The sequence below is a fragment of the Canis lupus genome, chromosome 32 (assembly GCF_048164855.1).
Source record: "Canis lupus baileyi chromosome 32, mCanLup2.hap1, whole genome shotgun sequence".
Lineage (NCBI taxonomy): Eukaryota > Metazoa > Chordata > Mammalia > Carnivora > Canidae > Canis > Canis lupus.
In genome coordinates this window covers 42,925,597-42,952,528 of record NC_132869.1, presented here as the reverse complement: position 1 = coordinate 42,952,528, position 26,932 = coordinate 42,925,597, and the positions used below count along the sequence as shown (strand labels likewise).

General features: G+C 33.9%; 1 protein-coding gene across 10 annotated transcripts in view; it reads right to left on the bottom strand.

Annotated features, from left to right (window-relative positions):
• SCAPER (S-phase cyclin A associated protein in the ER) overlaps positions 1–26,932 on the bottom strand; it is a 431,009-nt gene that overhangs the window by 333,995 nt on the left and 70,082 nt on the right. For 6 of the 10 annotated variants that reach the window (XM_072809831.1, XM_072809829.1, XM_072809834.1 and 3 more), the window contains 4 exons: positions 23,292–23,408; positions 18,291–18,451; positions 4,396–4,658; positions 601–834 (listed from right to left, as the gene is read on the bottom strand). In XM_072809831.1, the coding sequence (XP_072665932.1) occupies positions 601–834; positions 4,396–4,658; positions 18,291–18,451; positions 23,292–23,408 (775 nt within the window). The remainder of the gene's footprint in view (positions 1–600; positions 835–4,395; positions 4,659–18,290; positions 18,452–23,291; positions 23,409–26,932) is intronic. The other 4 variants (XM_072809832.1, XM_072809836.1, XM_072809837.1 and 1 more) reach the window with 1 other exon arrangement.

The following is a 26,932-nucleotide window of genomic DNA, read 5'->3' as shown; positions in this document are numbered from 1 at the left end:
ATGCCTATTTCTTTTAAAAGTTACATTTAAGCTAGAATGACCCATTCTGGAATACTGTCACATCTAGTATCTTAATACTCAAGTGGGAAACCGAAAGACATGAGGACAAATAAGCAGTCATCCAAAAACATAAACCTATAATTCCAAATCAATACATTCTTAAAGATTCTGCAATAGCAATGGTAGATAAATTTCATCGACCAACTCCACACAAATGATAGAGGCTGTCTAAAGTATAACGAGAATTTTCAAAAGTCCAGTAAGCAGCATGTCCCATCCATCAGAGTACCAGATGTTGCATAGAAGACTTTATCATTACTGGTTTAGTTTCTTAGTGCCAGACTAAAGAACATTCGATCAAATCACAAACTGAATGATTTTAGCAATAGTTATTTAACTTGGATAGTCTCATTTTTTTTCCTCTACAAAACAAGAAGAATCTTAACTGTATCAAAAGCTTGTTATAAGAATAAAATGTTAAAATGAAATAACATATAAAATGCTTTATAAAATGTAAAATAATACACAACACAATTTATTATTATTAGGGTTTATGCCCTTTTAATATATTTACTCACAATTCTGATAAGTTGTTCTTACCAAGTTAGCAGCACTCACATTTGAAATATCTGAAGGGTCCATTTCACTTTCTATCCCCGCTTTCTCTGATGAAAGCACGTCATTTGCTTGTGAAGGAGGTGTGTCAGCTTGTTGAGTAACTGAAACACACTCTGTATCAATGTGAACACCAGGTATTTCAGAAGTTCCCACAGAACTGTCTTGTAAAGTACTACTGCCAGAGTTCTTGACATCGTCCAATGTACTCACTGTGAACTAAGAAAACACATTTACAGGATGAATCAGAGGTAATAGAAAATACAAACTACACCATTGTAGAAAAACTGATTATGCCTACCATGAATCTATCAACTAAAGCAGTAGTTAACTTGCTGAGAGACAACTTAGTTGGATTTTCTTGTTATGTTTCCAGTTTAAAAAAAGAAAAAAAATTAAGCAGCCATGAATTTTATTTGCACACATACTATGTATGTATAGAGCACTGTCTGAAATGCTTTATGAAATTAAGCTATATTATAATTACATTTTCTTTGAGTAAGCTGATTCTTGATGAGTACTTTACATACCTCACAAAAGAAATTCTAGTCACAAGTAGAATACTGTCTTATATTTAAATAACTAAAGGTATTTACATGGTTTTTCCAAAAGTTGTCTGTCTAATATCAAATGAAGGCATTTTTCAACAAAATATCCACTTTGAGGGCACTTTATTCAAAACATGACACTTGCTGAATATAACATTAACAAACCTGAAAGTATCTTTCACATAAAACCACATGGTACACAAAACCAATTCTCAGATCTAAAAGAGAAATACGAGAAAAAGTATAGTGTATCTGAGCATGAAGTCTCATTCATTATATAATTCCTATCTAGATTTCCATATCCTCCTCATTACCCTTTAGGAATATTTAACACATGAATAGAAATAGGAAAATTATCTAAGTCAAATAAAATACTATCTTAAGCCAAAGACATATCCATTTTTTAACATTCCATTCTAGTAAATAGAAACAAGTTTTTTTTTTAAAAAAAAAAAAGTTTTTATTTTCACTTTATAACAGAACACAGAAAGAATGCTATGTTTTCCAATTATATTCAGAGTAATGAGCTCCAAGTAGAATTAAAATCTAAAATTGTGAATTTAAAGGCCACTCACATCACTATTTAAATAAACTTTAGGTAAACATGGCAGTGGCTATAAAACTCCCAGTTTGATTAACTATTTATATAAATATTAAACTTTGTCAAGTCTTATAAACTATAAAAATTCTACTATTGGTCAAAACTTAAAAGTGTCTCAAAGTGTTGATTTTCATGTATTATTTAAGTTGTATCACATTGTTTACATTACTATTGACATTATCTATACATTAGTCACCATAGTTTATAATCTTCTTGGCAATATTTATATTAGCATTACTGATGTTTACAATATAGTCAACTCTGTTTATTAAAAAAATCAGTATCATTTATACAACAAAATCAAAGTGAAACTATAAAGTAATGTTGAAAAAATATATAAATATGCTAATTCCATTTTTAGAATGACAGTGAGAACAAATGTTAAAAATAAGCTTGGATACCAACAGCAATTAACTTTTTATATTGGAATATTTTAGCAATACATTAATTACTCAAAAGCTGTATGTATGGATTATTCCTAAAATCTCAAATCATGTAAGTTTCTTCATTACACAAAACCAGTATAATTATTATATTGTAAAATTTTATAGCCAAAATGTATTTTAGCAAAAATGCTAGGTGTTACGTGGGGTTTTTTTTCTATTGTCTTTGTTGCTATTATTTTTTTTTCCTTCCTTCCTTCCTTCCTTCCTTCCTTCCTTCCTTCCCTCCTTCCTTCCTTCCTTTCTTTCCTTTCTCTCCTTTACTAGACAAAATGACAAGACTGAGAAATTCATCCCAAAAGTAAGAGCAAGAGGCAGCACTCACTGCCAGGGATTTAATCAATACATATATAAATAAGATGTCTGAACTAGAATTTAAAACAATGATTATAAAGATACTACCTGGGCTTGGAAAAAAGCATAGAATACGCTAAAGAATCCTTTACTGTAGAGGTTAAAGAACTAAAATCTAGTCAGACTAAAATTAAAAATGCTATTACCTAAATGCAGTCCCAAGTAGAGGCCATAAAAATGAGGATGAATGAAGGTGAACTATATGTTAAGTGATTTAAAGGTTTCTTGGGGCACCTGGGTGGCTCAGAAGCTTAGGTGTCTGACTCTTGATTTCAGTTCAGGTCATGTCCTCAGGATTGTGAGATCAAGCCCTAGGTAGGGCTCTGTGCTCAGCAGGGGAGTCTGGTTGAGATTCTCTCCTTCTCCCTCTGCCCCTCCCTGCCATTCACACAGCCTCATTTGCTTGCTCTCTAATAAATAAATAAATCTCTTAAAAAAAGAAAAGAAAACCAAATTTTAAAAAAAGAGAGATTTCTTCATCAAGTTTACCTATATTGAAGTTTCTTAAAGGTATATCCTACAAAAGTACTGACTATTTCCTGTGTCTAGGACTCTGCTCCATAATGTGGGAAATTAAAAGGCAACATAAGATACCAATCATAAGAAGTTTTCAATTGCACATAGGCACATATATATTCAGGGGTTACAGAACATCAGGAGCAATGTACAATTAAGACCCATTATCATCATTAAGAAAAACATGGAAGTTGAATACAGTTTTCAATATAAACAAATATCCTAGAGGTAAAAAAGAAAAAAACTTTAAAAAGAAGATATTATAAACTGAGAAATATTTTAACAATTTTAAAACTTTTTTACTTAGCCCCTGTATCCTATCAAATAATGTCTTACATTTTGTTCTGCATAAAATTATATTAATTGCACATGAATCTTTACATAAGCAAATACCTGAAAAATTCCTTCCTTCATCAAATAGGTAAAATAAATTAAAATGGACTAAGAACATAAATGCTGAGAGTATCAGCTTTAAATAATTGTATTAAATATTAGTAAATTACTCTACACTTGAATTGGAGGACATAAAAGGAGAGCAATTCCAAAATGATCCTTATGTTCATCACCATTTTTAATAACACTCCAAATGAAGAAATAGAATAACACTTAAAACAAGTAATCAAGAAATTTGGGCAAATTAATATCATATGCCTATAAATGCTCACCAAGGGCAAACACTTTATTTCTGTCAAAAATGCATAAGCTAACTTGGATAATGAACTAACTGAAAGACATTCTACAAAAAAAAAAAAAAAAAAAAAACTGAAATGTATTCTTCAAAAACTAACAGTGAAATACAAAGATAAATTGAAAACCTTTCCCAGGTGTAAGATGTTAAAAAAACAAAACTAAATACAATGTGTGATTCTAGATTGGATCCTGGCTCAGGGAAAATATTCTATATGGAAATAGAATGGGACATGAATATGAATTATAAATTAGATGAAAACACTATATAGATGCCAAATTCCCTGAATTTTACAATTAACATAATTTAAAAAGTTTCTTTATTCCTTGGAGATATGTGCTATATTTAAAGGTGAATGGTTATGATGTATGCATATTACTCTCAAATGTTTAGCATACAATATGTGTTTGTGATGTATCAATATGAAGAGAGAAGAAAAAAATGAGGCAAAACATTAATCTGTGAATCTAAGTAAAGGTAAAAGGAAGATTCATTGTTCATTCTTGCAACTTTTCTGGAGATCTGAAATATTTTATAATAAAAAGTTTAAAACGGAGTAGGAAAACAGACATTCCAGTATAGACATATCCCTTATAAAAAGGCAGTAAAAGGATTTTCAGAAGGTACTACCTGGGTCCTTTCAGCAAGAGGATGGTCAAAAGATTGTAAGGAGTCTTTAGACCGAGATTCTGTAGTTTTAGAAGATCCATCTCCAGCAAATTCACCTTTCTGTATGCTTTCATCAGGTAAAAGACGTATATTTTCTTTATCGCTGTCATCCTTTGACTTTAATGTTTCTGTTGCTACTGAAACTTTTGTCATCACTGCTGTTGATCGTGAACGAACAGGCCTTCCTCTTTGAACAGTCTCCCATCCTTCAGCATCTTTCCGTTCTATGCAATTGAGGGATGGAAATAAATCAAGATTCCTTTAGATGATAAATATTTTCAAAAACATACAAAATAAAAATATTTTCCAATCTAATTCCCATTGAATGTAACTAATATACAAACATGATACTAATTATCATGCGAGGTGTAGTGTCTGTGTATTTGCACGTGTGACATCTAATATATAACCATACTGTGGGGTAGGTAAATTTTCCCTATTTTACAACTGACAAAACTGAGATTCAGATTAAGACTGACATAAGGCCACAGATGCAGAAAGTATATGTTTATAAATAAACATTTATACAGTGTTTACCATATGCTAATACTGTTCCAAGTGTTTTACATAGAATAACTTAATTTTCACAACCCTGTAATACCAGTACTATCATCCCAAATTTATCATTGATAAAATCTATCATTTGTCATTTCATTTACCCCACCTGTCTTTCAGAAAAATGAGACAAAGAGAGATTACCCAGAAATGGTAAAACCACAATGCAAGTCTAGGCAAATTGGTTCTGGTGTCCCAATGGTTACATAAAAACTGCCTAACTTTCAGAATCCAAACAGGCCTATCTTCAAAATCCAAGTCCTTTCATCTATTCTAGTACTAATAACATACATTTAACAACAACAACAGCAGCAAAAACAATTTCAATGATCCTAAGACCACATACCGTTAATCGAAGGAAACCTAGCAGATCTAATCCAATTATTTCACCACACATACAAGGAAACTGAAGATCTGTGTCCAAAGTTCACACAGCAAAATTGCCTAAAATAAGTAAGAATCTTCCACTAAAATGTTTGAAAATGTCACAACGTGAGGTATATATGTTTATAGTGATGCATATAGCTATAATTTTTAAATTTTATAGGCTAATTGCAGTCTTTCAAAATTAATATGAAGACTTCCAGTTCTGACCAAGATGGAGTAGACCACCTTCATCTCCAGGTCCTCCTTTGTACAACAGAACCCCCTGGAAAAAATACATAAAATAAGCTTAGGAAGATTTTAAGAGACAGAAAGAAGTAGGAGGACTGCCAAGAGACCCTGAGACTTTAAAAGCTGCACAGCAGTGAGTTCTCTAGTTCTCTTATCGTACTCCAAACAGGACGCTATACAAGTCTCCAACCCAGAATGGCCAACAGGCATAAACAAAATAAGCATGAGCAAAACCTGTTTTGCCAAGACACAGGACAGGGAAAAGAGCAGCCTAACAAAACAGCAAATCTTTTTGACTATATTCACTCTATTCCAGCCAAAGATCAGTAGAAACCCTGCTGTCTATAGTTTCAATAGGGTAAACAGGGAGCTGAAGTTCCACTTTCACCTAGCAGAAGCAGATAGTGCTCCAATCCCCCCACCAAAGTAGTGTCAGCAAAGCTGAATGGTGAGCAGAACTTCCACCTCCCACCAGTATTAACAAGACTAAATAAGACAGCAAGAACTAGATTTGTTCATCACTCCACTTTTCCCCACCCCTACTGTCAGTGTGGCCCAGTGGGAAGATGAACCTCCATTCCCACTGAGCAGAAATAAGAATGAATGAAGCAGTATTAGTCAATACTGGTAGGCAGTGGTCCTCTCTACCCCTAGGGTCAGCAGGGCCCAATGGTGAGCACAGCCTTCACTTCCATTCAGCAAAGCATAGTGTGAAATAGGACTAGTCAACATTCTATTCTCCCCCTCCACAAGTATCAACAGATCCCTGTAGAAAGATGAATGCCTACTCAGCTAGCATCAATACAATAAAACAAAGTGCTGGAAGGCAGATTTACTTGGAATGTGCATGTCCCTTCCCCTTGCCGTGATGCCAGAAGGGTCAAGAAGGGAAGTAAGATTCCACCTTACTCTACAGCAACAAGATGGTGTGAGTTGGTCCTCCCTTCATTTTGCCCCTCCCTAGTTCAGTGGAGCCCAAAAAAGAGATGAGTTTATATCACCAGTATGAGCCAAGGAGACAGTAAAAGGCAGTGCCCCGATTTTGCTGGGAAAATGTCACTGGGACCAAGACCAGAATCTCACGGGCCTCTGGGCCAATAAAAGAGGTAACATGTGTCATCAGAGTCCCAGAAGGGAAGGAGAGAGAACGTAGAACTAAAAAGATATTTGAAGAAAGAATGAACGAAAACTAGCCAAACTTAGTGAAAGACCTAAAACTACAGATTCAAGAAACTAGGAAATATATCCCTCCAAATCCAGGCTAAGACACATCATAATTAAACCACTGAAAAACAAAGGAAAATTATTTAAAGCAGCGCAGGGAAAAATATCCATGGAGCAACATAAATTCTAATGACAGCAGATTTCTCATCTGAAACAACTGCTGGTGAGGTAGAAGTGGCACATTTTTCAGGGACTGAAAGAACTATCAACTGCAAATTCTATATTCAGGGAAACTATCCCTCAGGAATGAAGAGTACATAAAGGCAGTCTCAGATGAAGCAAAAACTCTAAGAATATATCAGTAGCAAACCTGCCATTGAAGAATGGCTAAAGGAAGCCTCCTAAAGAAAAACGAGTAAGAGGTTAAAAAAAATAAAAATCAAACAGAAAAGAATACTGAAATGAGTAAAAATGGAGGTAAATAAACTACTCTTCTCATTTTATTGAATCATGTTTGAAAATAAAACAAAAAATTAAAATGCCATTTTGATGTAGGAAACAATATAATTAAGACAATTACACTTAAAGTAGACAGAATAAAGGGAACCAATGAGAAGGTTTTTACATTTCACTCACAGTGGTAAACACCAAAGCCAGTAATGATAACTTATATATGTATAATGTAATACATGTAATACCTACATGTATTACAATATAATACCTAAGGCAACAACTATAAAAGAAAAACCTATACAAATCAATATACTCCAAAACACTATAAATCAGTCAACATGGAATCATAAAAAAATGTTTTTTACCCATAAGAAAGCAAGAAATAGGAAACAGTGGAAAGAGAAGCAGAGAAAACAGGAAAATAATAAAATGACATACCTATACCCTACCGTAACAATACCAATAATTACTTTATAACATGTCTAAATATACAAAATGACAAAGATTAGCACAGTATATTAATAAATACACTTGAATTATATGTAATCTATAAGAAATCACTTAAATACAAGGTCATAGGTAAATTCAAACTGAAAGGATGGAAAAAGATGCACCATGCAAATATTAACAAGGAAAGCAGGAGTAGTTATATTAATTTCAGATACAGTAGATGTCAGAGTAAAGAAATTAACTAAAGAAATAAAAACACATTATATGATGATAAAAGCATTCTACAATGAAGATATACACCCCTAAATACGTACACATCAAACAACAGAAATTCAAGATACACAGAGAAAAAGCTAATAAGGCTGAAAGGAAAAAGACAAGAATCTACAATTATACCTGAAGACTTCTTTAAAAAAAAAAAAAGATTTTATTTATGTATTCGTAAGACACAGAGAGAGAGAGGCAGAGACACAGGCAGAGGGAGAAGCAGGCTCCATCACAGAGCCTGATGTGGGACTCGATCCCAGGTCTCCAGGATCACACCCTGGGCCAAAGGCAGCACTAAACGGCTGAGCCACCAGGGCTGCCCTATTTGGAGACTTCTAGGCCAGTTTTACCTCAATACAAAAACACATAAAGACAATACATACAAATAAAAATAACTATATTTCTCATGAACTTAGATGTAAAAAATCATCAACAAAATATGGGCATATCAAATCTAGTAATATATAAAAAGAATTACAAGCCATAATCAAGTGGAATTAATTTCAGGTATATGCAAACCTGTCTCAAATTTCAAAAAAATCAATGTAATCCACTGCTGTCAACAGACTAAACAAGGAAAATCATATGATCCCATTAACTGATACAGAAAAAGTATTTCATAAAATCCAATACCCATTTGTGAGAAAAACTTATTAAACAAACAATAAGGGATCCCTGGGTGGCGCAGCGGTTTGGCGCCTGCCTTTGGCCCAGGGCGCGATCCTGGAGACCCTGGATCGAATCCCACGTCGGGCTCCCGGTGCATGGAGCCTGCTTCTCCCTCTGCCTGTGTCTCTGCCTCTCTCTCTCTCTCTGTGACTATCATAAATAAATAAAAATTAAAAAAAAAATAAAAAAAATAAACAAACAATAATATAGAACTTATTCAACTTGATTTAAAAAAAAAAGGCAACTACAAAAAAAATATAGCTATGTGCACACAAGTGACTCAGTCAGTTAAGCGTCTGCCTTCAGCTCAGGTCATGATCTCAAGGTCCTGGTATTGAGTCCCAGATCAAGCTCCCTCTGCTCAGTGGGAGTCTGCTTCTCCCTCTTCCTCTGCTACTCCCCTACTGCTCATGTTCTCTCTCTCCTCTCTCTTTCAAATGAATAAATAAATCTTAAAAATAAAAAAGGAAAGGAAGAAATAAAACTATCCCTATTTTCAGATGACATGTCTACACAGAAAATCCCAAACAATATATATAAAAATTCCAGAATAATTACATAAATTCAGTAAAAGAATTCAATACAATTCAATACAAATCCACTGCATTTGTGTATACTGACAGTGAACATGTGGAAACTGAAATCAAAAACAATTTACAATTACACTTGGACACCTGGGTAGCTCAGTCAGTTAAGTGTCCACCTCTGGCTTGGGTCACAATCCCAGGGTCCTGGGATGGAGCTACAAGTCTACCTCCCTGCTCAGCAGGGAGTCCCCTCTTCCCTCTTCCTCTTTCCCTACCCTCCACTTGTGCTCTCTCTTTCTCAAATAAATAAAAATCTTTTCAAAAATTTACAATTAAAATGAAGAAAATGAAATATTTAGTAGTAAGTCCAAAAAAAAGGTACAGTATGTGTATACTAAAATTACAAAAGGCTGATGAAAAAAAGACCTATAAATGGAAAGGCATGTTCATTAGAAAATGAATATTGATTAGAAAATTCAGCTTAGTAAAAATGTCAATTCTCTCTAAAATGATCAACAGCTGTTATGTAATTCCTATCAAAACACCAGCAATAATTTTTTTAGATACTAGAGAAGCTTATTCTAAAATTTATACATACACAAACTAAAAGGGCTAAAAACAACTTTTTAAACAAAGAATAAAGTAAAAGCAATCACTCTACTCAATGTTAAGGCTTACCACAGACGAGAGTAATCAGAACAGTACAGTATGGATGAAACAACAGACACCCAGATCAACGAAATAAAATATAAAACCCAGAAATTCACCCACACAAATATGCCCAATTGATTTTTAACAAAATTTCAAAAGAGATTTTTCTAACAAATGGTGGTGAAGCAACAAGACATCCATAGGCAAAAACGTAAACGTCCATTTAAAGCCCACACTTCACCCAAAAAATTAACTTAAAATGTGTCACTAATTTAAGATGTAAAACTATAAAGCCTTTAGGAAAAATAAAAAAGAAACTTTCAAACATATGGCTAGACAATGAGTTCTGACACTTGACACCGAAAGCATGGATCCACAAACAGGAGGCCTCATGGACCTCATCAAAACTGTAAATTTTTTCTTACAACAAACTCTGTGAAGACAAAAGATTAAAAAAGCAGTCCAACAAAGGACTGTCTAGAACATATAAATAACTTCCAAAATTCAACAGTAATATTACATATAATACAAGCAGAAAATAGGCAAAAGACATGAAGAAACATTACACTGAAGGGTACATACAAGTGACAAATAAGTACATAAAAGATAATCAACGTCATTAGCCATTAGAGAAATGTAAATTAAAAACCACAATGAGAGATCACTATATACCTATCAGAATGGCTAAATAAAGTACTGTGAAAATTCTACATACTAAAACGGATACGGGGAATTCAGGGTTACAAGGGTTTATTAAAGGGTATGAGATTTCTTTTTTTTTTCCTTTCCAGTTCTACTGAGATATAACTGACATATAACATTGTATTAGTTTAAGGTACAACATATTGTTTGATATATGTATGTACTGAGAAATGATTACCAAAATAAGTTTAGCTAATAATATCCAGCACCTCACCTAGTTACAATTATTTTTTCTTGAGATAAGAACTTCTAAGACTTACTCTCTTAGCAACTTTCAAGTACATACACACCACATGTTCTTTATCCACATGTTCTTTATATCATGGATCAATGGGCACTAAAATTATTTATTTTGACTAATGCAAATAATGTTGCTATGAACAAAGAGTATAGGATCTTTACAAGGTAGTGCTTTCGTTTCTTTTGGATATATACCCAGAGGTGGAATTGCTGGATCATATGGCAGTTTTAATTTTTTGAGGAAACCCCATATTGTTTTCCATAGTGGTTGTAACAATTTACATTCCCACCAACAATGTACCCAGGTACTGTTTCCTCTACATTCTAACATTTTTTCAATCTCTTGTCTATTTGATGACAACCACTCTGACAGATGTGAAAGGTGATATCTCACTGAGATTTTGATTAATGATGTTGTGTACCTTTTTAGGTATCTGAGGCTAGCTGGATATCATTTTTGGAAAAATATTTATTCAGATCCTCTGCCCATTTTTTAAATTATATTGCTTCTTTTTTGCTATAGAGTTGCATGACTTCTTTATATGTTTTGGATATTATTAACCCTAATCACATATGATTTGCAAGTATTTTCTCCCATTCTGTAGGTTACCTCTTCATTTTGTTGGTTTCTTTCGCTATGTGGAGCTCCTTAATTTGATGTAGTACCACTTGCTTTTTGCTTCTGTTACCTTTGCCTTTGGTGTCAAATCCAAAAAATCACTGCCAAGAGATATCTTTTTGAGGTGATGAAGATAATTGACTGTGACTATGGTACTACATATGTGTGACTATACTAAAGATAGATGAATTGTATATTTTTTAATTGTATATTTTAAATGGATGAATTGTATATGAGCTGAATCTTAACAAAGATGGTATAAAAATTAATATGAAAAAAATTAATAGGAAAAAAGTAGGCTGATTTCTGAAACTTATTCCTGAAAAACTGAAAACTTACATCACTGTGCAAACTACTTTTCTGATTGGGTATCAAGATCATACCACCACATGAGTCACTAATGGGAAGGGATTTTATTTCAAGGGGAAAAAAATTCCTTACAAAATGCACATCCTCCTGAGAATGTTAACTCACTATTCTATTTTTAAAAATATAATGACTGTGTTAGTATTGTATTTTATATTTTAAAATAAAGATAAGACAGACCTGTAATCTTTTATTTCAAAGGTCTGGACTTGGAAATCTCCAAGGGGAAAGTATGTTTAAATTTATTTTGTACTTTTTTAACTTTTTATTACAAAGATACCCAAACATGCAATATAGGAAAAATAGTCTTATGAGCCCCATGTTCCAATCATCCGATTATCAACATTCTGATGCTGTTATTTCATCTAGTCCCCCTTCCCCATTGTTTTTCTGAAAGGTTTTAAAACAAATTCTAGACATCATTATCATTTCTGTAAATACTCAGTATGTGTCTTTAGAAGGATTTTTTTTAAATATAAAAATATCATTATGGCAAACAAAATTAATATTATACCTTAAATCATACACTATCCAAGTTGTAATCAATTTTCATCCATATTAAACTTAAAAAAATTTAGCATGTTAAACCCACTAGTCTTTTTTTTCTTTCAAGATTTTATTTAAATTGAAATTAATTAACATATCCTGTAGTATTAGTTTCAGGGGTAGAATTTAGTTGCATACAACACCCAGTGTTCATTATCTTACTCTATTTTTCCTTCCTTTCCCTAAGTCCATCCATTTTGTTTCTTAAATTCCACATACGAGTGAAATCATATGATTTCTTGTCTTTCTCTGACTTGTCTTTCTCTGACTTATTTCACTTAGCATAATACACTCTAGTTCCATCCACATTGTTGCAAAAGGCAAGATTTCATTTTTTTGATGTAATATTCCGTTATACACACACACACACACACAATCTTCTTTATCCATTTATCAGTGGATAGACATTTGTCTTTTAAATATATATATATATATATATTTATATATATATATAAATAAGAGGGGTCGCCATGGTTACCACCACATCCATTATCCTGCTGAAGCACAACTTTTCTGAGGAGGAGACCTGTGAAGGCTGCACTAATGCAGTCAGGTGCTCAACAAGCTAGGAGGAATTGAGCTTGACATTGACCTGCCCAACAAGAAGCTTTGCATCAAATCTGAGCATAGTGTAAACACTCTGCTGGAGACCCTGGGGAAGAGGAAAGGCTATTTCCTACTTCACCCCTAGTAACAAGGACCTGAACCCCTGGACCCAAGATGGACCAAAGAGAACAGGACACTTATCCTCTCCTGACTTCCAGACAGACTTGGGGCCTGGCAGTCCTGATCAGCAATGGGAGTTCCTGCAGAGATCCTCTCTTGCACTGCTGCTCCCTAGCTTCCCTGCAATAAAATTGAGCCACTTTTGTTGGGGAAGTGAGGATAATATATATAAAAATATAAAATGAACCTTATAAAACTCATAGATATCAAAAGAAAAAAATTATGTATGAAATTAAGTTTAACAAAAAATTTTAGTTTCCACTTAATTTAACTGGCTCACCCTTAGGAGCAGTATGATTAATAACTTTACTTTTTAAAGGAAGAAAAACACCACCACTTTCAAAGCTTTCTTATAGAAAGAAATACTGCTTAACACTTGGACATAGTCCATAACCAAAATGATGGCCAACACAAATACTATCATGTAAAAAAAAGAAAAAGTGAAATAACTGAAGCAAATCAAAGAGGAATGCTTATCAAAATAGAAACTAACACAGATCTCTTAGACACTAAGAAAATAGCTATGAACAAATTACATTTTTAAGGAAACTTCAGTAAAAACTATATTGAAAAATCATTCCCATAATGAAGAACACTAGTTGAGAATGGCAAATCATGCAATTAACCTGTCAGAGAGCTTCGAAATACTTAGAATAATCTTGTAGGTACACTAAACTCAAAATCGTATTTCATATCATAGTTTTTACACTCCAGAATTAAAATCACTTATCACTATATCACTTATCACTATATTTAATTCACTATCACTTATCACTATATTTAATTCACTAATATTCTGCTTACTATTTATCAATGTTCAAGAAAAATGGTTTCTATTATAATATCCATCTAAGGTTTTGATATTAAGGTTACGCTGGCATCATAAAACAAAATCCACCTTTTTATTCTCAGTAAGAGTTTCTATCTGATTAATGTTGTTTTTATCTTAGAAGTGTGAAAGAATTCACAGTGAAGCCACCTTGACCAGGAAATTTCTTTATGGAAAAATGTTAATTATAGACGCAGATTTTTAAAAAATATTTACTAAATTTCTCCAGGATTTTCTAATTCCTGCTATGAAAGTTTGGTTTCCTCGTGTTTTTCAAGAAATTTGTCACTTTCTCCTGTTTCTAAATTTAGTCTATTATATTGTTCCTCATATACTCTTATTATGTTAGTATCTATGGGATCTCTATCCATGCTCTTACCCTTATTATCTTAACGTCCATGGGATCTCTCCCCATACCCTTATTTCATACCTGGTAGTATGCTTTGTCTCTTTTTTTTTCATGATTGGTATTAGAAGTCTATTAATTTTATTAGCTTATTCAAATAATTATCTTTTGGCTCTGCTGACTTTCTCAGTTCTCACCTGCATATTCCCCTTCTTTCTTATATTTCTAGGGTTTAACTTGTTCTTTTCTAATTTCCAGAGACAGGTTTTCTTCTTTTCTAATATATGCAATTGAAGCTAGAAATTTTCCTCAAAGCACAGCATTACCTTAAACCCACATGATTTTAAATGTTAATTTTCACTGAATTCCCATTTGGTAATTTTCATTATGATTTTATCTCTGACTAATGGATTATTCAGAAATACATTTGTAAATTCCAAAACCTTGAGAATTATATGGCTATCTTTTAAAATTCATTTCTAACTTAATTCCACTGTATTCAGGAAGACAAAATGAATTTAATCATCTAACATTTTCCGAAATTTGTTTAATGGCTCAGCATGTGTCAATTTGGTAAATGTTCCATGGGTACTTGGATATATATCTGGACTTAACAGTTACTACCATGACAGTAGCCTATATCAAAATTAACCTCTTCATGCCAAACACAACGATAAAAGCTATACAAACTATATAACTGAATTGTCTAAAGATACTGGAAAGCAACCAAATAGGTGGGATTTGAGGAACTACAATTCCTGAGAAAAGGGAAGGATAACATGAGATCTACATTCACCCCAGAAGTTTTCCCTGAAGACATTTCAAATTCACAATGCCGGTGAAGTGAGTCCTTGCAGAAACCAGCAGTTCTGTCTGGCTGAGACAGATATTGCAGCTCAATGAGTCTAAAACAACTGAGACTTCAAGGGCAAAAATCATGGAGAGGCAGGAACTGCAGGAAAGTAAGCCCAAAAAATCTGTATTTAACCTTCCCTTAGGAGTCTACTAAGCCTGCATACGCACGGCAAGACTCCAAGATACCCAGCAAAGAGCAGCAGCTGGGATGCTAATGAGTTAAGCAGATATTATAGCAACTGTAGAGTGCTGAGGAATTAAGAAATGTAGTAGTCGTGGTAAACACCGCAGATTTTCAGTTAAGACGCAAAAGGAATAAGGACAAAACTGAAACATATCAATTTTAATAAAACCTCAAACCAACCCTTAAAGAATTAAGGTGACCTGCTTAAACACTACCTCCTTGCTGGAAGAAAAAAACAATATTTTTGAAAGGAGCCTCTATAATTTTAAATACACCAGTTAAACATTCAATTAAATATTATGAGGCAGGCATGCTAAAAACAAACAAAAACAGGGTCAAATAACTAAAAACTCCCCAAAAAATGTTTTTAACATTTAATAACTAAAAACTCCCCAAAAAATGTTTTTAAAGAAACAAACCAACAGGTAGTTTATTTTACTTTTCACATACAGACTTTTCAAACTAGTTATTATTAATATAGCTAAGACAATGTGGATAGGATACACAGATTAGTGGACTAGAAGACATGTTAGTAAAAAGGTTTCTAGGTTAAAAAAAAAAAAAAAGGTTTCCGGTTGAAGCATCAAAAGAAAAAAAAATGGAAAAGAATAAGCATATTTTTACACATATCCATTATGTCAAGATCATTAATGACTTTGTTCACATATCTTACATCTTGATTTTTGTTTGCTTATACTACCAATTTTGAGACAGTTATATTAAAATCTCCTAGTATCTCTCTCTCTCTCTCTCTCTCTCTGTGACTATCATGAATAAATAAATAAAATCTTTAAAAAAAAAAAAAAAAAAAGGGGATCCCTGGGTGGCGCAGCGGTTTGGCGCCTGCCTTTGGCCCAGGGCGCGATCCTGGAGACCCGGGATCGGATCCCACGTCGGGCTCCTGGTGCATGGAGCCTGCTTCTCCCTCTGCCTGTGTCTCTGCCTCTCTCTCTCTCTCTCTCTCTCTCTATCATGAATAAATAAATAAAATCTTTAAAAAAATAAATAAATAAATAAATAAATAAAATCTCCTAGTATGAGTATAGATTTTTTCATTTTTCCTTCTGATTATGTCAGTTTTTGCTTTATTATCTTAAAGATGTGTGACATACATATAAATTTGGACTTCTTTTCCAATTCTGCTGAAATACACCTTTATTTTCTTTTAAGATCCTATTTATTTGGGATCCCTGAGTGGCTCAGCGGTTTAGCGCCTGCCTTAGGCCGAGGGTGTGATCCTGGAGTCCCGGGATCGAGTCCCGCGTTGGGCTCCCTGTGAGGAGCCTGCTTTTCCCTCTGCCTATGTCTCTGCCTCTCTCTCTCTCTCTCTCTCTCTGTCTCTCATAAATAAATAAAATCTTTTTTAAAAATCTAAAAAAAAAAAAGGTCTCCCTCTTCAACTAAATCAACAGAAGTAGTTGGAAGAAGAATGGACCCTCTATCTAACCAAACTCAGCCAGACAAATTAAATCAGTGTTTTTGAGCAAGGATTAAAGCTGTTACAAGGGTTGCCTAATCACTTTCTGTTCCCACCACCAATGAGCATCCTCCTCCACGACTGTGACCCCATATACAAGGGCACCTGGCTAAGACAGTAAATAAGAGCTAAGATCCTGCCGGGCTCCACCCACCAAGCCGAGTTTATTGATGTATGGCTGTGTCTACCCAGACAATGTGACTCCTTTTTCTTGTATCAATTGTACCAAGGCACCTTGTATGGGCTAGAGGCAGTTCTGATCGTTCTTCTACTATATTCCTGTCCTACCCAGGATTATATTCCTGTCCTACCCAGGATTATATTCCTCACCTCAGATGGACTGAAGATTCTCATGAACACATTAGGCTTATTGTAAAAGATGCGATATTTGACACAAAATGAAATTAATTTCATAGGTAAACTCCAAATATTACTATAGATATGAATTATGTTTATGTGTGTTTATATACATATAAATATAGTTACATGGATACACATTTCTATATATCAGAAGTTAGCACAACTTAAACTTAGTAAATGTTTAAAATAAAAAATAAAATAAATAAAAATTAAAAAATTATAAATAAAAAAATTACACTGGATTTCTATATAAAAATACTATATGAAGGAAATTTTGTTTTACATTAGACAATCAGTTTTGGTTTTTTATATTCTAAGTTCAGACATTTTTGAGTTAAGAGAGAAAAGAAAATGCCTATGTTCCCATAAGAGATCTGGTTATCTGCTATATTCTTGTTGTCATTACTTCTATTTTTGATTAATAAGAATCATAGTCTCTGGTTGTTCCTTCATGGTACCCATCCTCCCCCTTGTATCAGGATTTCTTTTCCCAAATCAAGACTGATACTATCCAATCTCTTCTTAAAATTTCTTCCTATGATCTCTGCTTTTCCATTGTATACTCCAGGTTTTATATAATAAAGTACAAACACCACTGGTGTCAAAGTCCATGAAGGAAATTCTTATGTGATAAACAGGCCCTCAGAATAACAGTCCAATTTATTTGTGCCCTTTAATTATTTTGATGATATAGAAAACAAATGTGTAAGCAAAGATAAACAGAGTATCATTGTAGTACCAAAATAATATTCAAATATTAATGACATTAAGTGGTGACATTGTATTGCCTAGAGAATGAATTAGTGATCAGTTTTTCTCTACTTTAAGTCAAAAGACTCATAAAGGATCTTATAAATGAACTGACAAAAGAATGATTCTCTTAAAGTTTACACCGGGCAAACCTGAGACTAGAATGATCTGCCTAAGCTTTTATATAGTTTCTAAGATTATCTTATTATTTTAAGGTCATTTTAAGGTACATTAATATTATATAAACTCTATATGCTTCTCCCTGTCTACTACATAAAAAGATTGATTCAAAGTCACTTGCCATTTTGGGGGCACCTGGGTGGCATAGTCAGTTGTGCCTGACTCTTGACTTAGGCTCAGGTCATGATCTCAGAATTGTGAGATCAAACTCCACTTCAGGCTCGTGCTGGGCATGGAACCTGCTTAAGATTCTCTCTCTCTCTCTCTCTCTCTCTCTCTTTCTCCTTCTGCCCTTCCCCCTCCATTAAAAAAAAAAGTCACTTGCCATTTTTGCGAGAAGTCTTCTGCACTGTCATTGGTGGGCACGACTGAGCAGATGCTACATCTGAAGCAGCAGGAGAGCCTGTATGATGAGCCTTTACCTTGTCAGCCCAGCTGACACCTGTATGAGCCAGACGGGGAGCAGTCACTGTGCCAGATGAACTCCTATGAAGAAAGTTCCACATTAATAAATCAAACATAAAAGTTAAAAATTTTTTTAATTTAAGTATATACTTAATATTATTCTGGTCTCTATTTACTTCTGATTTTTCTGTTACTTCCTTCCTCTACTAAATTTCAGCTAAGGTTCTTCTTTTTCCAGTTCCTTGTGGTGTAATGTTATTTATTTCAACTATTTTTCTTTTTTTTTTTTTTTAATTTTTATTTATTTATGATAGTCACACAGAGAGAGTGAGAGAGGCAGAGACACAGGCAGAGGGAGAAGCAGGCTCCATGCACCGGGAGCCCGACGTGGGATTCGATCCTGGGTCTCCAGGATCGCGCCCTGGGCCTCCAGGATCGCGCCCTGGGCCAAAGGCAGGCGCCAAACCGCTGCGCCACCCAGGGATCCCTCAACTATTTTTCCCAATACAAGCATTGATAGCCTAAATTTCACTCTAACATCTGCTTTTGTCACATCCCATAGGTTTTAGAATATTGTGTTTTCTTTCTTTTTTTGAGATATATTTTGATTTGCTGTTTGATTTCTTATTTGGCCCACTGCCTGTGCAGCAGTGTGTTAATACTTATATACTAAGAATTTAATATTTACATTGTAAAAAATAAAAAATTTGAAAAAAATTGAAAAAGTGAAAAAATATATACTATGAAATATGCAGCCAATAAAAGAAATGGAATATGCATGAAAAAAAAAAAGAACTTGGAATGTTTCCAAATAAAAAAGCAGTGTGACATTTTATTCCCCACTAGTTTGGTTATATAAAAGTCACTTTTTAATCACTGATATTTACAATATGATTAAATATACTTAACACAATTCAAACTTGTTTAACTTTCAAAAAAAGTTAAAATCTTAAATATATAATTAATATATAGATTTACTTTAAATATCTTGTCTGTGTGTATATCCACATATACAGAGTACTATATTACCATAGCAATTTAAATCAAATATAGTCATAAATTTATGTTGGTCTAATACTTCATTAACCTAAGATAGTATAATATATGGAAACGGGGATAATATAAAAACTCTCACTCAGTTTAAAAGAAAACTTCAGTTAAATGGGGAACCGTAAAAGATATACAAATATGCCTTAAACATTTTAATTTAAAACTCCTATCTTTTAATAGTATAAATGTGCATTAATTTGTCAATTTTTGACATTGACATTATCAAAACAGGTTTTTTTCTTCTTGTACATTTCTTACATGAACCACGACCACAAGTATAATGCATCATTGGCAACATCCAATTTTGATTTCTTTAAAATGAAGTGAGAATTTAGTGACACCTATTAAACATTCCAAGTATATAAACTCCTCAACTTTAACAATATTTTCCTCAATCTTTCACATCCACTCCTCACGTGATAGCAAAATTTTAAGTCACCTTTATCTTTCTATCTTTCTTTCTTTTCTTTCTATCTAAGAATTTGTCTAAGTTTTCACAAAAACAGTAAACTTATATTTAACTGGTTTACTTAATATTTAAATTCTGAGTTAAAATGATAAAGACAATTTGAAATAAACAAGCAGGATGACCACATATTCTAAGTAAACACTTAACCAGTAAGAGAAAAATGAGTAGATACATTAAACGTAGCCTATGAACCACAATTTTTCAGCACACTGAAAAAAATGTAGGTTTTACAATGATGATAAATACCATTTAATCTAACAATATGATTAGATGACGATCAACACAAGAACTTTAACCATGCATGCATTAAAGGCTTCCAATGTTAAAACAAAACATGTAATATACAACATTCTAAAAACACAGATCAATAGAATACATTATATAAGTACATCCCTTAAAATGGTGCTTAAATATACAAATATTTGGTTTTGTTTGCTTATATATCTTTCTCCTATTCTACTAAAGTGCAATTATTTTAAGGTTCCAAAGTCCATCAACCTTCACCAAACGCAATACTATCCAATAATCTCTGTTGAAAGCAAAATTTTGGCTCTACTCAGTAAGCTTACTGAGCTCTAAGTGCGAGGTACAATGTTAGGTGCTTGCGATGCAGAAGATAGGACAAAGATACTGCATTAAAGATCAGAGTATAAGTACAAAAAAAGAAACATTAAAAAAGGTTGTAATACACTGCAAATGTAATAATAATACAAGTAGCTGCAGGGTTCAGTAACGAGATGAAAATGACTATGGCATGTCAGGGAGGGGATAAAAAGCAGTTAAGAAAGGTTAGGTTTTAACACAGGAAAGAGAATTGACCAAACTACCTACCACCCCTCCTATTACACATCCAATGTTAACACTTACTCTAAAGAATTAAGAGTCCAAACAAAACTTTGTCTTAAAAACAAATTTCCCCAGGGACATTTTCAGGAAAACAACAGTGATGACTGTTTAACATTATCAGAGGTGGTAATAACATTTAGGGCACACAAGGGGCTGACCAAAAACTTGAAAGAAAATCTGGAGAGTGGAATGGCACAGGAGGCTTTGAAAAGCTCCTACATGTTCCTGGAAATCAAGAAGGCCACATTTATGTACAGAGTTCTGTGCATGCTCTGGAAAGTTCTGAGAATGCCCTAACATCTCACTTGTGATTAAGCCTGAGGCTCTGAGGAAGCAGGAAGTGAATGCCAGAGCACTGAAGGTAGGTACAACACATACACAGAACCAGACAAGACCTAGGACATTTGTTAATTCAAGATATTTAAGACACCTCTGTCAAATCAAGCAGAAACTTTAGTAACTACACATGACAAAGAAAACAGACTTCAGAAAACTAGTTCAAGAGAGTTCTTGAACAAACAGTACCAGTATCACTGCCACCAAACAGCCACAACAACAAATCCTAAAGAGGGAGCAATCTGATCTCCAAAGCTGCCACCATTATTTAAAATATCCAATTACGGAGGCAGCCCAGGTGGCTCAGCAGTTTAGAGCCGCCTTCAGCCCAGGGCCTAATCCTGGAGACCCAGGATCAAGTTCCACGTTAGGCTCCCTGCATGGAGCCGGCTTCTCCCTCTGCCTGTGTCTCTGCCTCTCTCTCCCTCTCTCTCTCTCTGTCTCTCATGAATAAATAAATAAAATCTTTTTTAAAATAAATAAATAAAAATAAAATAAAATATCCAGTTACAATAAAAAAAACTCACAAGACATACAAATAAAGAGGATGGTATGATCCATTCATACACACCTAAAAAAAGAGTAATTGAAACTGTCCTCAAGGAAACCAAGACACTGGGCTTAATAGACTTTAAATCAGGTACTATAATTATCTTCAAAGAATACTGAAGAACAAAAGAAAATTGTGTCTAAAAAACTAAAGTATGCAAAAAAAATGCTTCACCAACTATAGTATCAATAAAGAGAAAGTAAATAAAAAAGTACTACAAAGATATTCTGGAGTTGAAAAATATAGTAACTGCAATGAAAAATTCACCAGAGAGACTCAACAGCAGATTTGAGCCAGCAAAATAAAGAATAGGCAACCTTGAAAAGAGGACAATTAAGATTATCTGAGAAACAGGATGAAAAAAGAATGCATAATAATGAATAGAGTCTCAAAGACCTGTGGAATACTGTCACAAGTACCAACATAGGTAAAGTGGGATTCCCAGGAAAGAGAAAGGTGCAAAAAGGATATCTGCAGAAATGGACAAAAACTTCCCATATTTGATGAAAAACAATCATCTATACATCCAAAAAGTCCAATGAACTTCAAAAATAGAATATACTCAGAAGTCGACACCTAGATACATCACAAACTACCCAAAGACAAAGAGAAAATCATGAAAGCAGCAAGAGATAAGTGAGGCATTTCAAAATGGATCCCTAGCAAGAGTGACAAATGCTTTCTCATCAGAAACCATTAAGTCAAAAAAAAAAAAAAAGAGAGAGAGAGAGAGAAACCATTAAGTCAGAAGGAAGCCTGGATGGTGCAGTCAGTCAAGTATCCAACTCTTGGTTTCAGCTCAGGTCATGATCTCAGTCATGAGATCAAGCCCCAAGTCCGACTCTGTGCTCAGCACAGAGTCTGCTTGGGATTTTCACTCTGCCCTTCCCACCGTTCTCTCCCTCCCTCGCTCTCTCTCAAAAAATAAATCTTTAAAAAAAATTAAAAATTTAAAACATAAAGAAGGAGGTGAGAGGACATATTCAAAGTTGGAAAGAAAAAGACTTTCAACCAAGAATTCTATCTACTACAAAGTTATCTTTCAAAACTGAAGGACAAATTAATATATTCTCAGAAAAACAAAAACTGAGAAAAACTGTCAGTAGCAGACCTGCCCAACAAGATTCTAAAGGGAGTCCTTCAGGCCAAAACGAGAGGACACTAAACAATAACTTGAATCCACATGAAGATATAAGGACCACTAATAAAAATAACTACATAGGTAATACAAAATAATTTCTAAATGTATTTTTTGTTTATAACTTTTTTCTATCTGATTTAAAATATAACTGCATTAAAACAATAATTATAAAACTGCACTGATGGGATTACAATGCATAAAGATAAAATTTTCATGACAGTAATACAGTTTATGATATATATTTAGATCTTTTGTTGTAAAAGAAATTGTCAGTTCATGTTACGAATCATTTAGTATGAATATGTTTATGGGTTTTAATTTTTGGATCCTAATTATAGTTGATATTACATTTCCTAAAAGTTAAACTTTACTGTCCTGGATTTCTTTTAACTTTTTAATCAAATAATTTTGAATTCATACACAAACATATACAAGTTTTTTTTTTTATACTAGTATATCAGTTTTATTATCCACAGAAAATAATTTACTGTAATGCAAGCCTTAGCAGGCTTTTTTGCATTCATCTCACCCAAAATTTAAGCTTCTTCGAGCATTTGATGTTACACTTATTCTATCTGTCGATGGACTTGGAATCACATGACGTCCCGGAGACATCTTCTTCACCTCCCAAGCCAAAGAAGTTGGTCTGTCAATTCAAGACATATGACAGATTAAATCAACAGAGAAAAAAAAGAAAAACCTAATCTTTTCTTTTGGTTGCTAGTGGGTGAAAACATAATCAGGTCACAATTTTTCCCTAGAGCACTGTTCACCAGAAAGTTACCATATTACCCAGGAAGCTACATAGATGATGCATGGTCTGGGATTTTTCATCCACAGCACAGCAACATAACCCTACTTATCTAAAAAGGCCACGAGTTTACAAAGACATGACATATCATGCTTATATTTTAAAAGCCTCCACTTAAAAACATATTAAAAAGACAACGGTACTAATTCAGGCTACTTCTACAACTCAACCTGTGCCGTCCTGGAAAACCAAGTGTGTAGAAGAGAGATCAAGAAGAAAAACAGTTGTGAGAGTTAAATGAAGAACACACAGGAAAATCTGAAGTCTCCTTTCCTCTACATGAGAGTGGGAGTATAAACATTTCCTTGTTCTTTGCTGGGAAAGCCTAGTTCTCCTTCATTGGCCCCAGAACCTTGACAGGATGCTCAAAATGTTTTTCTCAAGCAGCATTTTCTCTATGCCTAATGGCCTCAGGTGACCCTCCATAACTCCCTCAGAATCTTCCTCCCTATTACTCTCCATTCAATCAGTGGCTGTGATTTTTTTCCTCACATTTAGAAGTGGTATTTGTTGGGGCACCCACATGGTTCAATTAAACATTCAACTCTTGATTTTGGCTTGGGTCATGATCTCAGCTCAGCATGGAGCCTGCTTGAGATTCTCTCTCCCCCTCTTCTCTGCCTCTCCTCAAACTCTCTCTCTCTCTAAAAACAAAGTGACATTTCTTGTTAGAAAATTCAGTCAGATAAAAGATTATCCAAATAAAGTCTAAAGCTTTTGACAATTTATTATCAAATCACCTTTCAGAAAGCTTGTGACAAATTATAGTTCTACCAAATGAAAAGTGCCCATTTACCTTCAAACTTGCCAACAGTGATGATCTTGTTTTAAAAATTTTAATGGCTTGTGAAAAATATGGCACTGGTTGCAAAGTCTAAAATAATTACTACCTGGCACTTTACAGGAAAAGTTTGCTGACTCCTATGCTAGAATTTCAGTCTTGTTAGGAATGCTTCTTCTTTTTAAAAAATATTTATTTATTTATTTATTTAGGAGTAGGGGAAGAGCACAAATGGGGGGGCACAGAGGGGGAGGAGGGTGGAGAGAATATCTCAAGTCACGAGTTCTTTTTCATACAGAAATTTTGATAACAGTATCTTTTAATTCATTAGCAAATTATGTTTGTTTTTAAAATTATATATTTTTATTATCATTACTAGTGAGGCTGAACTTTTTTTACCAGCCATTTAAATGTCTTCTTTGGGGGGGGGGGGGGTGCCTGAGTGGTTCCATGGGTTCAGTGTCCAACTCTTGATTTCAGCTCAAGTCATAATCTCAGGGTACTGAGACTGAACTCCGAGTCGGGCTCCATGCCTTCTGTAGTGCCTGCTTCTCTCCCTCTCCTTCTGCCCCTCCTCCTGCTTGTACACACCCTCTTTCTCAAACAAATAAATCTTTTAAAATTTACCCCAAAGGTACAGATGCAGTAAAACGCCAGGACACCTGCACCTTGATGTTTATAGCAACAATGTCCACAATAGCCAAACTGTGGAAGGAGCCTCGACGTCCATCAAAAGATGAATGGATAAAGAAGTTGTGGTCTACGTATATACAATGGAATATTCCTCAGCCATTAGAAACGACAAATACCCACCATTTGCTTCAACGTGGACGGAACTGGAGGGTATTATGCTGAGTGAAGTAAGTCAATCAGAGAAGGACAAATATTATATGGTCTCATTCATTTGGGGAATATAAAAAATAGTGAAAGGGAATAAAGGGGAAAGGAGAGAAAATGGGTGAAAATATCAGTGAGGATGACAGAAGACGAGAGACTCCTAACTCTGGGAAACGAACAAGGGGTAGTGGAAGGGGAGGTGGGCGGGGGGTTGGGGTAACTGGGTGATGGGCACTGAGGGGGGCACTTGACGGGATGAGCACTGGGTGTTATACTACATGTTGGCAAATTGAACTCCAATAAAAAAAAATAAAATAAAAAATAAAATTTTTAAAAATGTATAAAATAAAAAATAAATTTCTTCTTTGGGATTTGTGTGTTGGTATCTTTTGCAACATTTTCTAATTGATTTGAAATCATTTACTACTACTATTATTATTACTATAATGGCTACATATCCTTAGCATAGATGACATAACTTTAAATTTTAATTTTTTTATATAGAAAGGCATATTTTATTCCTATGAAATCAAGCCTATTAATGCTTTTCCTTTGTGGTTTCTGCCTTTGTCTTGTAAAGCACTTACCCATAATAAAAATATATAAGTATTTATCTATATTTTCTTTTCTATGTACAATTGCAGTTTTTACATGTGAATCTCAAATGAAACTCTTTTTTAAGATTTTATTTATTTATTTGAGAGAGAGAGAGAGAGGCAGAGACACAGGCAGAGGGAGAAGCAGGCTCCATGCAGGAAGCCCGACGTGGGACTCAATCTCAGGTCTCCAGGATCATGCCCTGGGCTGAAGGTGGTGCTAAACTGCTGAGCCATGGGGACTGCCCTCAAATGAAAAATTTTTTAAAGATTTTATTTATTTATTTGAGGGAGAGAGGGAGGGAGCACAAGCAGGGTAGGGCCAAACGGAGAAGCAGACTCCTTGCAGAGCAGGGAGCCCAACACAAGGCTCAATTCCAGGCCCCTGGGATCATTACCTGAGCTGAAGGCACTTAATGGACTGGGCCACCCAGACACCCCTCAAATGAATTTTGATGCATGAGTTGAGGAATGTAAGATGAATAATGCCACCTACAGGGAATTTAAGGTTGCCTTCTAGATCTAGGGAGCTGTCTCAAGAAGCAAAGAGTAGATAATAAGCTGATAACTGGTTAAGATAAACAGAGATGTCTCAGGTATATTTCTGAACCATGGTACTAGGACAGACTTAACTTTGGACTTGGCCTCAGAATCTTTCTTAATACAATTCTCAACACACCCATCACTACCTGATTGGAATTTATAAGCAAGCAAAAAAAAAAAAAAAAATCTAGCTTTTTCTGTATTGGTAGTTATAGACCCTTTTGGATATAAGAAACAAACTCAATCAAGTTAAATTTAAATAGAAAAAGAAAAAATATTTCTCTAAGGATATAAACTATATAAGGTCAAGGACATCCAAAGTAATGAGCACCGGGTATTATATGCAACTAATGAATCACTAAATCCTACCTCTGACACTAAAAGAAGAAGAGACAAAAAATATAAAATTAAAATAAATAAAATAAAATAAAATAAAATAAAATAAAATAAAATAAAATAAAATAAAATAAAATAAAATAAAATAAAATAAAATAATAAAATTAAAATAAAATAAAATAAAATAAAATAAAATAAAATAAAATAAAATAAAATAAAATAAAATAAGAAGAGACGAAACAAAACAAAGGAAACAGATGGCTATG